The sequence below is a fragment of the Triticum aestivum genome, chromosome 3D (assembly GCF_018294505.1).
Source record: "Triticum aestivum cultivar Chinese Spring chromosome 3D, IWGSC CS RefSeq v2.1, whole genome shotgun sequence".
NCBI classification, from domain to species: Eukaryota; Viridiplantae; Streptophyta; class Magnoliopsida; order Poales; family Poaceae; genus Triticum; species Triticum aestivum.
In genome coordinates this window covers 549,345,921-549,358,352 of record NC_057802.1, presented here as the reverse complement: position 1 = coordinate 549,358,352, position 12,432 = coordinate 549,345,921, and the positions used below count along the sequence as shown (strand labels likewise).

The 12,432-nt window shown below is 40.2% G+C and overlaps 2 protein-coding genes across 3 annotated transcripts; one reads left to right on the top strand and one right to left on the bottom strand.

Moving 5' to 3' along the window:
• Positions 1-1,151: 1,151 nt before the first annotated feature.
• On the bottom strand, positions 1,152-3,951 carry LOC123075322 (jacalin-related lectin 9). The gene is made up of 4 exons (XM_044497959.1): positions 3,571-3,951; positions 3,208-3,403; positions 1,674-1,874; positions 1,152-1,596 (listed from the first exon to the last, which is right to left on the bottom strand). The coding sequence occupies exons 1-4, from the start codon at positions 3,876-3,878 to the stop codon at positions 1,357-1,359; spliced, it is 945 nt and encodes a 314-aa protein (XP_044353894.1). The 5' UTR covers positions 3,879-3,951; the 3' UTR covers positions 1,152-1,356.
• A 1,460-nt stretch (positions 3,952-5,411) lies between these two features.
• Positions 5,412-12,225, top strand: LOC123080403 (uncharacterized). 2 transcript variants are annotated; one of them, XM_044503326.1, is made up of 16 exons: positions 5,412-5,643; positions 5,805-5,988; positions 6,072-6,324; positions 6,475-6,697; positions 6,792-6,912; positions 8,266-8,313; positions 8,638-9,015; positions 9,207-9,230; positions 9,320-9,393; positions 9,488-9,542; positions 10,065-10,131; positions 10,228-10,559; positions 10,714-10,845; positions 10,932-11,080; positions 11,417-11,509; positions 11,880-12,225. In XM_044503326.1, exons 2-16 carry the CDS (start codon positions 5,830-5,832, stop codon positions 11,956-11,958), a joined length of 2,187 nt encoding a protein of 728 aa, XP_044359261.1. In that variant the 5' UTR covers positions 5,412-5,643; positions 5,805-5,829; the 3' UTR covers positions 11,959-12,225. The 2 variants fall into 2 exon arrangements, with proteins under 2 accessions (XP_044359261.1, XP_044359260.1); XM_044503325.1 differs by having other exon boundaries at positions 8,266-8,430.
• The last annotated feature ends 207 nt before the right edge of the window (positions 12,226-12,432 follow it).

Here is a 12,432-nt window from a genome sequence, read left to right as displayed (position 1 = left end):
TTCCTATCACCTTCTTTCAACCATGTTATTCTTGATCTTTGCATCCACATCATTTCCTTCTAATATAATAGTTCATTCATTTTGTCAGTAATTGTACACAATGTTGATAACTGGGGGCAGTGCCCCCCCCCCCCCCCCAACTTTGAAATAATTGTGAAGAATTTTTTTCTAGGGATGCTTAGAATGAGAGAAAAATAGTTGTTGGCCCCCTTTTGCCTAGCTCCACCACTAATTGTACATATGTCCTTTCTATCCGCATTCATGTTCATAAGTTCCGAGCTCTCCAATGTACTTGTTTCTGAAGTACAAATAGGATAGTAACTTATTTGTACTTCAGAAACAAGTACATTATGATTGGTGATGATGATTTATTCAGAAACAGGAGTCTAGGAGATGCATTGTGGACAATAAATTCAAAAGAAAATGTGATATAGCATGATAAAATGGATACACCAAAAAAATGTTCTAGCGACCATAAGCTGTGTTTTATTCTTCCCATGATTCTGCACCCCATTGCTTTGAACACCCTAAGCATGAATCCAAGATCAAGATCTATTGATATTGCCATCTTCTGAGCTAAATGAAAGTCAAAAATTCGTATAGTATCATGTAAGATTATTATGTGCTTACTGTGACGGTTGTGGATATGGACAGTGGAGGTGAATCACGAGTTTCTAGAGGGACTAATTTGATTACGCCTATTTATTAGTATTAGTATATTTTACAGGTTTATCAGAGGAATGAAGTTGTTGATCCATTTTCATGTTTCCAGTTTGGTTCTGCAGGAGTGTTGTGTTTTTTATGTGACACCGGTTGATATCCAGTAGTATTTCATCATGTCCCGTGTGAATCTGCGATAGGGATGGAAAGGTCATCTTTTCTTTGTAAAGCTAATCCATATTTTGTTGATGTCATTTTACAAAAAAAAAGTATTCATTAACTTATTTTCTGTTCACATATCTATGTAACTTGTTTTGGTGTCATTTTTAATTGGACAATAATGGACCTATTTACGGTCTTCACTTGTAAGGGGTTTTTAATATTTTTGCCAAATATTTTTGGACCACCCTTATTGTTATATAGTTAAAATCAAGTTGAACTGAGTAGTAGATATCCAAATAAACCGAAGATAAACGACAATTGCTCTTAAAGTCAACATTAATTTAAATCCAGAAACTTCAACACAGCCACACGCGTGAGACTGCATGCAAGTAGCCATACATGTAACATGTAACAAATGCACGAAACCCTAAAAGGAAAACCAAGTAGTAATACACATGAGACCAATGCAACCCATAACATGCCAGCCCGTCCAAGAGCTCTGGTTATTCTTGACCAATGTATGTACTTATAATTTTAAACAGAAGGACGCACATAAACGCCGATAGCATTAACAAGTCTTCCAGCACGGACGAAGAAGCCCACAACGCTAGTGTCCATAAGAGGGACACTGAAAGCAGTACCGCTTGGTTTTCCAAAAGGTCCATATGTCCTCACATTTGTGATGAAAGTAAGCGATGTCACAACAGTATCTCCACCAAAAGTACCGGTTGGTCCCGAAACTTCCTTCACAATCTCAAAAGGGGCAAAAGTGATCTACAAGGAAAGAGATAAATCGATTATCTTCTCTGCAAAAGTTGATGGAACTAGCATTGTGCTGCACATTCACTCACCGTGTCACTAAGTTCACCATCACCACCCCACGGACCAAGAGTTTGCTTCTTTCCAGCTTGATTAACGTAGGAGAACGCAATGGAGTCAATGACAACACCACTTCTAATTGTCACACTTTCTAGATGTTGAGGTACCAACTCTGGGATATCAAATTCTTTTCCTCCATGCCCACCCCATGGTCCAATCTTGGTGACAATGACCTACAAATATAGGCGAAGGAACAACATCTTGTTTCAGCAAGAAAAAAAAAAGATGAACAAACTACCTACACTTGTGTATGGGCAAATTATTAGCAGGCTACAATTAAGGGGCTCTTTGAAGACGTTCCAACCTATTTGTACAGAGGTGAGACGAAGTTTAAATCCTAACTGTCTGATGCAAACATTTCTCCGGAATATATGGATTGGCTTTGAGCGCAAATGCTGTATATCTTTCAAGGGATGTTCATAGTTGTGTTGCAGGTGGCCTGTAGTCTAGTGGAGGACCTCACATGGAGAAGGCAAGTGTTCAGGCGACAATGTAAATCTGGTAGCTGTTTTATCTTTAATTTTTCTTTTCCTGTTTGCCAAGTCATGTATATGTACATAAACTATGCATTGTTTTCGCCTTTTCTATCTCAATAGAATGGGCAAAATTCCTGCCATTGGCAAGTGTTCGGACGTCGGAACTTCCTCTAAATGTGGTGATGTTATGCCGCGAGATATATGGTGTTTGAGATGGAGAGTCCGGTTAATGCCAGTTTTTTTCATGCAACGGGTGTAGGAGATGACCCGAAATGTTGTTTTATTTCCAGAGCATTTAATTTGGGAGCATGCTTGGCAGGTGCACTTTGTCTCATGCTATTTTTTTACTTAAAGAAACAGATGCAAACAGGCAAAACACTCGAAGGATTCATAATCTTAAAACATGTATCTTTATGTTAATTTTATTGCCCATTCCACTAAGTTATCTCTCTGTTGTTTTTAGCTGAATACGATCGTCTGTATGTCAACGTCCACATTCTCACAAGCTATGATACATTCAAAGTCAGTAGTACGGATTCATGCTAGCGTTGAGTCACCGACATCATTTGCATTTCTTGTACATTCTTTGCATAAAAGGCAGCGGAAAATGTATACTAACCATGATAGGGTCATTTCTAAAATATAACCTCCTACTCAGTATGGTCTTGTAAAAGTTATCATTTTTAGGCAAGAGCACAATCAAACTTGTAAAATCTAACAGCTAATATCATTACAAATAGTCAAAATTTAGGAAATTTAACAACAAATATATTTACAAATATTTTTGTCAGAAATTTGGAAGTAATGTGTATGAACGTATCTCAATTTTTTTTTGTTCTTTTGGACTTTTAAATATGTTGTAATAGAAATTAAGTGTCTAAGTGATACTTGGAGACCATATTGATGTCGAAAAATGTCAGTTTCTAGAGAAAGTGAATAGTCCAATAAACATTTAGGTGTATATTAAATTTTTCATAATTAAAAGCTAGCTAGAGTAAAAGAAGGCATTGGATGAATTTATCTCACTCACTGGTTTTGGAAAGGCGAGGCACAAAACACGGATGTGAAGCTCTCTGAAACAAGAAGCGTGATCTCTCCCGAACATTTTGTGAGCAACAACACCTTGTGCGAAGGCAAACTCTCCGGTCCCACCGGTGATCGCCCATTCACCATCTGGACTGCTAGCCTTCGAAGTTCCGAGCACCTGAAGGCTGGATCCCTTGAACCTAAGTATTGCGCAAGATTAATGAGAAGGCTAAGAATATGCATGCATGGGGAATTAAAAGATCAATGGGTATTGAATTAAGAATATGCGGGCAATATCAACAATGGGGAAAAAGGTTCAGTACAATTTTTTTAAAGAGTATACAAAATAGAAAAGATGTTGACAAACCTCTCGTCGGTAAAAATTATGACGAAAGAGTGAAAATAGTCTGCTTCATCGATAGCGGTCCCGAAATGCAGGCCTCGGCCACGGGCAACGATGTCTGCGTTGTGGCCGGGGCCATCCCGTATAGGCCAGTCATTTACAGTGCTGAGACCGCACTGATTGGGGAGCTGTAAGTTTGTCATAATTTGTTGGTTCTGTCGAGGGCCTTTGCTCCATTGCTGGAATATGTACAAGTGCAAGCGAAGCTCCTTTTGCTCGATGATTTGCTGAAGAGGAATACTTTGGAAATAGGAAGGGTTCTTGGCGGCCATGGCTTCAGGGTATGGGGAAGCTACCTACCTAGCTAGGCCTCTCGTGTCTTTGCGTTGGAGGTGGAAGAGGGAGCCGCAGTGGTAAAGAAGGGAGGGGATGCGATGTATCTGTCACAATTTTCTCCATAAAAATAAGGATGATGTTCAGTTTGGCTGCCTGTACTTGTCAATTGTCATCCGTTCTCCACCAACTATATGCTCTCTCTTTTTTGCGAATACACCAACTATATGCTTCGAGGTAGCCATATTCAAAATGTACTTTGATTTAAAGCGGGCGAGATCCTGTTTCGAGAGGTGGTTCCCTGATTTTTTATATAAATATAACCGCAGTTTATGAAAAAAGACGCTTCAGGGTAATTATGGGGCGCATCATCATGGCTCACCTTGAATATTTCTTTGCCTAGAAAGTAGAGTAGTACTATATTGAGACAGGAGGCAGCGCTTCTGTGTGCGTGAGCCGTGGTGCGATTTGCTTTCTATAAAGCAGGATCGAAAGGCCTTGTCTCTGAAAAAAATTGCTGAGTCTCGATGCTCACGAGTCACACGTGTGGGCATAGTGTTGGTAATCAATTGCTCCTTGATCCCTCCGTCCCAAAATAAGTTTGTCAACTTTGTGAGACCCTTATTTTGGGACGGAGGAAGTACTTACTCCATTTCAAAATCCTTGAAGTTTTAGTTTTGTTTCGCCCTATGTTAAAAAATATTAGTTTGGCCAAGTATATATAAACAATCTATCAAAAAAATGTTAATAGTTTTACAATATCAAATACGACAAATCTAATGAAGATAATTTGGTATTGTAAATGCTACTACTTTTATTGATTTGTCCGAACTTTAAATTTTTTGACTTAGAACAAAGCTACAACTTCAGATTTAAGGTGGAAACAACCACTCGTCAAGCCCATGGATTCATCTCCCTATGTCTGCCTGTCTGCTGGTTGGTACTAGGCAGGGAATCTCAATGCCTCTACCCGACTAGGAGATAGGTTGGCGTTTTAGTCCTCGCGGATTCCTGTCGAGACGGATTCGACGAGGCTCTGATCCTCCTCGAGTTTGTCCATCTAGACGGATTCGATGGGGCTCCGGCGCAGTTCATGTCGGCTCCTCGGAACGGTGAGGTTAAGGTTTCTCGTTGTCAATACGTGACTATTGGTGTCAAGTGCGTCGGATCTATTCAAGGGTTCAACAACGACGGTTGCGGCTCTGGGAAGCTGGTCCCTGGGGGCATGTGAACGGAGATTTCCTAACTGTCCTCGACAACGTTAGGCGGGCTCTTCTTTAGAACGGGGGAGTAATCATTTTCTTTTTAAATGTACGAATCAAATCAGATTTGATGTATTCAAGAAGGATTCTCATCTCTTTCCTCGGTTTGGTGGAGCGTTAAAGAATGCCGGACCGACAGAAAGCATCTCGGCGATTCGGGGCTTTCCAAAAAGAGAGAAAAAGATTGTGTAGATAATAATGCGGTTCAGTACGTCACACATAGACATGTCTATCGTGAACTAAATCATAAGCAAACACTCATCTAGCTTTTTTGTTTGAAGTTTGAGCAAACAATCATCTAGGTAATGTAAGATCTCGCATAATAATAATTAATTGTACAGTGGGTGGGTTAGTTGTTTGGAAGCAGGATATAGGTAGGTAGATGCAGATCTGTCTCCTCCGTTTGATAGTTTCGTTAGACGGCCCGTCCGTCTCCCAGCTGCGGATAACATCTATCTGAAACTCGTCTTCATACTTTTTGTGCAGTGGTAGCAGCCTCCAGGTAATTCCCGTTTTCTCTTCCCTTGAGAAGATAGTTTTTCTTCTGTTTGCAAAACGGAAGAGCAAGCACCGACCTACAATCATGTTTTGTATGAAATGAAAACGTTCTCGCGCTCTTGTTTCAAGGGGCACCCGCAGACTCATGAGCTGATCTTGTTTCAGGGGTACTATGGTTATCTAATCGGCAATGGATCGCCAAGCTAGTGCGCGAATCGACCTGGAGTGTATGCTGTTGGATGAAACCAAAGAGCCGAGGGCTCTGCCGCTGCCACTCCTTGAAGAGATCACAAAGAGTTTCTCCGCTGACCATGAAATTGGACGTGGCGGATTCGCGGTGGTTTATCAGGTAAGGAAATTCAAGACTGCCCCGGTCTTACTTGCCTTAGTCTCAGTTAATCTAAGAAGTGGCAAGGCATGCTTGGACTACAGGGAATCCTTGACAATGGCATGGTCGCTGTGAAGAAGCTGTCCAACACGTATTTGTATGAGAATAAATTCCAGACGGAGATTCAATGTCTGATGAAGGTGAAGCACAGAAATGTTGTACGATTTTTAGGATATTGCTGCGACACACAAGGGCAAGTAGCCACGCATGAAGGAAATTTTGTCATGGCTGACATACAAGAAAGATTACTCTGCTTTGAGTTTCTATCCAAGGGGGATCTTTCTAACTATATCTCCGGTAGGGCCACAATTTTCCTTGCTAAAGATATCATGAACATTCATACACAGTTTTACATTCCATGTCATGTACTAAGTACTAACTACAGTTTGAATATCAAGGACTTCATTCCAGATACTAAACCACCTTTCTTGTGTCCAATTTATGTAGATGCGTCCAGTGGACTTGAATGGCGAGATCGCTACAAAATAATAAAAGGAATCTGCGAAGGATTGAATTACCTTCACAGAAATGGTATTGTTCACCTTGATCTTAAGCCGGCAAATATCCTCATGGATGCTAAAATGGTGCCAAAAATTGGCGACTTTGGTCTATCGAGGTGCTTTCAGGAAGAGCAAACCCGCACTATTGCTACAACATTTGCTGGAAGCCTGTAAGCTAGCTAAGCTACTTGAAAACTCAGCCTTTCTTGCCAATGATGATTTATATGCACTATCTCTGCACATTAATTGATCTTGCTCATGCAGTGGATATCTAGCACCAGAATTCAGCGACCGCATAGTTACACATAAATATGATTTGTACAGTCTTGGAGTAATAATCACGGAGATACTCACCGGAGAAAAAGGTTATAGTGATGTTGAGGAAGTAAGGACAATGGGCAATCCCCAGATGAAAGCTTTCTTTTATATAATTACATGTGCTTTTACAGCGACTAATGCAATTTTTAAGAATATATTTTGTACTATTTAGACACTAAGCTACCTATATTGCTTGATCAACTCCAACTATGAAACCTTCCACGCCATGACGCTAACTTCTAAATTCAGTGCAAATAACACTCTAAAATGGTTCCCTTTTATAGCAATGACTTGGCAAACCACAGGCTCCTACCGCATCTCAGCCATGGACACAAACCAGGGGCTCCTTCCGCATCTCAGCCATGGGCATACACTTCCCTTCATTTGAAAAGGGTAAATTCAGACAAGTGCTAAACAAGAACGCTGTAGAAAACTAATTAGCATTAGTGTAGCTTGGGTTAGATTGGATAATTGACATAAATAGTACGGACATATAGGCCAAGTTCGGAAGTGAACCCGCCCCTACCTCCAACTGAACAAAAATAATAATACTAGGATATTTCGTTCTTTCCTTATGGACGATGGGAGAAACAAAATGAAGGTTTGAGAGTTTTATCAAGTTTTGTGATGAGATACTTTAACGTGTGAGCTACAAAAAAAGATAAATCAGTGGATTTTAATAGAGAACGGTGCATATTCGTGATGAGATACTTTAACATGTGGGCGACAGACAAAAAAACAATTTTGTAGTTGTTTTTTTAGCTCACACATTAAAGGTTTCATCATGAAACTTTACACACATGTAGAATAAATCCCTATGTATATGTGGAATTGTTTTCAGAATTTGTTGTAACTTTAAAATTTAACTTCCAAATTTGTCAAAATAACGGGAGCTCCATCGCCCGAGCTCCAATACACCCTACTCACATAATATAATATACCTACTCAGTTTTTAAATCTTATAAACGATGTTGTCTTTTAAATATCAACTCAGGCCTTAATTGATTACATCTGGTAATGACGATGCATGTGGTGTCTCTTTGTCAAAGGCGGTGCTTAGAATTCTTTGACCTCTCTTGATGAAAATCCTGATCTGACCTTTAGTGGATGGATGACAACGAGGATGTTGGCACGCTGTTCCGTTGTTGAAGGCCTTGCTTTGGAGGACCTTTCTCGATGCCTGGTGTTGTTCAAAAACTAGGAGGTTGGAGTTGAAAATTATTGTTGCAGGCCCGCATGACAAGAAGCCATCATGTTTTCTTTCTCTTTTCTCTCTTTATGTTCTTTTTTTAATGTGTGCATCCTCAACATCCCTTTGATGTAGTGTTGTTGCCGAGGTCAGGTGTCCTATGCATTACCTTGATGAATTAATAAAATTATCTTTATAAAGAAATGCTAATTCATAATTGCAAATCTGCAGGTACTTGAAAGTTGGAGCAATAGGTTGGAGAAATCACAGAGACAACAAGTAAGAGTATGCACTGAGATAGCATTACAGTGCACTGAACGCAATCCTAAGAGAAGGCCAACTAGTACACAATATGTAATTGATAGGCTTACTGAAACAGAAAGCGCGGGAACAATGGTGTGTTTAAAATTTGAGCTTCTGTGTTTTCCCTTTACTTTTGTTGTTGGTTGCTCGTAGGTTTTGGATGAGGTCAAGTTAGTTATGAAAACAAAAAATATCTGCCTTGTTATAAAATTCCTTGACCAAATTTGATACATTCATATGGAGTATCCACCAAGAAGTTAACTATACAATATTCGCTTGACAACATGAGTTGTTCCGCAGGAGCTACTTGACGTCTACCTTGTCGAGCTTCGCTTCCCTGTTGAACCAAACACAGATGAACACACATTATTCAGGCTTATGAAGAAGAGCACCAAGCCTTGGCGTTGCTTCGCAAGTCTCCCACTATATGGCATTGTGCCTCCCAAGTCCTCTACTTACACTCTCGTTGTTACAGCGCAACAGCAAGAGAGGCTACCAGAAGAAACGGACTACGATCTAATCCTGCAGAGCAGTCTGTCAGGGGATAAAAGCAACCCTACTTTGAGAGACCAATCTAAGTATGACAAGTTTTTCGACGAAGCTAAAGATTCAGGGAATGCAGTGCATGAGGTGATGTTGAAAACTGTTTTTGCTTCGCAAGGGCCGACAACATCAGAGGTCAGTCATTTTTTAATCAATACAATTCGGAATATTTACCATTCGAACAAGATGTAATGTCCGTCTCTGCACATGGTCTAAGAGCTAAGCTACTGGAATTATGCTATTGTACCCTGATGTATCTTTTTGTTATCTTCCCTTTCATGCATTTGCTTTACTGATCTTATTAATTGGTACTACATGCGATGTAGCCGACAATCTCAAGAAGACTAAAGGTACAGAGTTCTCTTTTTGCCTGCATACATGCTCCAATTTTGAGCTAGTTTTTTCTTTCTAATGCTGACCCTGTCTTCTGTTGGATCAGGATCAATGGATCATATCCCTGAAGAATACTCATGGCATGCTGTGCTCCCTTGATGCACAGCCCACCGAGCCATGGTGAGTGAATAGCATATATAATATGGGCACCAGAATATTAATTCCCTCCATTCAAATGAATGTGGATTATGATAAATATCTTATTGTCACACAGCATTGTAACAAGTCATCAGCACGGAGATGTTTGCATATGGAACTATGACCCGCAGGCAAGTTAATGCATTCTATCTTCTATAGTAAATACTACTCCCTCCGTCCTAAGTGCTAGATACATCCATTTGAGCAACAAGCTTTTTGGGATGGAGGGAGTACCATGTACTTGCAGTAGTATCACACATTATTTTTGGCGATTGCTGAAGAATGTTGTCATCGAAGAAGGGTGATGTTTTTCCTTTTGGTGATACCGGATGCTACCGGCTGTACCGATATATTTTCAAATGACGGTTTTCCGATTATCGTTGCCAAATCCATATCACACAAAAGCTCAATTTGTATTAGCAACAATGTTTTAAATAGCGGCCTATGGAAAATAGCGGCGGGCCTCCAAATCAGCTATAGCGGAGCTATAGCGGGCTACAGCGGGCTATTTGTGAAGGCGGTCATTAGCGGCACCCTGCTGAAAAGGCTATAGCGGGCTATAGCGGAGCTATAGCCGGCTATTTAAAACTATGATTAGCAAATGAAAACTCGGTCTGCATTCAACTGACAATGTCATTTGTATTTACCGGCAGAGACGGACGGATTCATTTAATGTCTCAAAGGAGTCAATCATGCCTTCTTACTCATTGTCGAATAAAGGCATGCCTATCTTTCTGGCTCCTCTGTTTACCAAGTTCCCCAATTTCCATCATCACACACTGCATGCTAATACAACGACCACTCTTCTCAATACAGTTCATTCTGTTAAGGTTATCTCAAGAAAGAAATGGTTTGTGGCTGGGACATCTGATGGTGTGATCCATGTGTACAATTATGACAACAAAATACAAAAACTCAGGAGTTTCAGAGCCGCCAGTGATTGCTTCATCACATCAATGGCCATCCATCCAACCCGTCCATATGTATTGTCATCGGCTCATCGTGGTATGAAGCTCTGGGACTGGGACAACGGCTGGGAGTGCACACAATCATTCGTGCAGGAACATTCTGATACGATACAGCAAGTCGCATTTAACCCAGTGGACTCCAATATGTTTGCAAGTACTTCAGATGATCACACAGTAAAGGTATATATGGGTTTCTCCTTTTTGCCAACTGATCAGTTTGGCTCCAATAGCTTAATTGTTGGCATGTGCACTGTGTGATAGAGGGACTTGGAGAATAATAATTCTCTCGGAAATCCAAAAACCTTTAATTGCAATTCGTATACCTGATGTTCAGGTTTGGAGCATCGATTCTCCCGAATCAAAATATACTTTGTCTGGGCATCAGGACAAAGTGAACTGTCTCAATTTCTTCACATGTAATGATCGACAATATTTGATTACTGGCTCTGATGACCACACAGCTAAGGTATGCCATTATCATTGACAAATACAATGGTATCATACGAGTGTAACATTGCTAATAATAGTGTGTGCGCTTTTCTTGTCCAACAGATATGGGACATGGAGGAAAAGGCTTGTGTTCATACGATGCAAGCTTTCGTGTCTCCAGTAATTTCTGTCATGGCCTTTCCCGATAGCTCATATCTAATTACAGGTTCAAGTGATGGCTCTGTTCATTTCTGGAGCTCCAGTGAATTCAGGTATCATATTGGCTGAGCTTTTTTGAACTTAACTCGGAACATGTGTCAGTTAACATCCTCATGACTTAATATGGTATTAGATGTATATATAGGTGCCTAGTTTGCACATATTCACTTTTTTCATACGACTTTCGGGTCAGGTTCCACTATCAAACAATACAGCATCAAAGAAACAAAAACAGGCTCAAACGTGCTTTTGCCATGTTTACTTTGCTCTCACACAACCCAAACCTTCCAGCTGCCACACAAAACAAAAGAAATTTAGCCTTACGAACCATGTTTACTTTGCTCTCAGCTCTGCTCCTTACTGATATTTTTCCTTTTCTTTTTTGCAAGTGATATCTGCATGGTACCTAGGCTGGAGAGAATCGTTAACTTTGGCTCTGGTGGAGCTATTTGGGGTCTCGGATGTTTCATGGGGTCAAGAAGGTAACCAACTTCACGTTATTTGTTTTCTTTTGTTGACGGACAACTGTTGGATCTCTGTCACATAGTAAAACACAATAGACTTTTGGCACCAAGAGAAAAAAGAGAGAGAGTGAATTTTAGGCTAATCCACTGGCTAAGTTCATATGAGATTTGACCAGGGCTTACGATAATTCTGATGGAATAAGGATTGGCAATGTTGTAGTTTGTTCGAATAGGATGTTTATTTTCTTGATGAAAGATACTTAATCTTCAACCTCTGCATCGCATATGCATGCACTCTGCCTTTTTTATAGGATGTGCCACACCTTTTAATATCATTATCATTTCTTGTGACGCCAAACGTGTAATACTTAATAACTTTATCTTTTAGGATTGTGATCGGGCAAGAGTACGCAGTGTCAATCATGGCCATTGACAATGAAGAAGAGAGCAATGAAAAGTCCATATGACTGGCGTATGAGGAAATGGACAACTTTCAGGCGAACTGAGGTCAATCGACGACTTCTTAGCAGATGCACGTTTATGAAGTGAACTCTGGTTTATATATTTGATTTGGCACTAAATTTTAGTATTTGGCACGCATCAGGGGTTACGTTTTGGTGAACCGTATGTCAACATGTACTGCAGATTTATTCGGGGATAATTTTGCTTTCTGTTCAGGGGAGGTGCTGACTCTGCCCACTGTCTGATAAAATAGCACTTTTAAGGTGTTTCCACTTACTTCCTGTTATGAGTTAAAAGTAGTTCTTTTTTAATCATAGCTGTCGACACGATTGACCATACGATCTTTTACTTATGGCAAGGTTTGGTTGTCTGTTGTGGAAAGAGAAGTCCTATCAGAACGCAAGTTTTCTGTTCAGTTTAATACCTGATTCAACAAGCACAAGAGACTTCAGCTACTTTGTAAACCCATCCTGACAAAT

Excerpts from the sequence above, each read along its gene's own strand:
- LOC123075322 (XM_044497959.1), bottom strand. The coding sequence starts at position 3,878 with ATGGCCGCCAAGAACCCTTCCTATTTCCAAAGTATTCCTCTTCAGCAA. Across the intron at positions 3,404-3,570 it reads ATAATTTTTACCGACGAGAG|GTTCAAGGGATCCAGCCTTC; the intron begins GTTTGTCAACAT and ends CGCAATACTTAG. Across the intron at positions 1,875-3,207 it reads GCCTCGCCTTTCCAAAACCA|GTCATTGTCACCAAGATTGG; the intron begins GTGAGTGAGATA and ends CTATATTTGTAG.
- LOC123080403 (XM_044503325.1), top strand. The coding sequence starts at position 5,830 with ATGGATCGCCAAGCTAGTGCGCGAATCGACCTGGAGTGTATGCTGTTG. Across the intron at positions 6,325-6,474 it reads TCTTTCTAACTATATCTCCG|ATGCGTCCAGTGGACTTGAA; the intron begins GTAGGGCCACAA and ends CAATTTATGTAG. Across the intron at positions 10,560-10,713 it reads CAGATGATCACACAGTAAAG|GTTTGGAGCATCGATTCTCC; the intron begins GTATATATGGGT and ends CCTGATGTTCAG.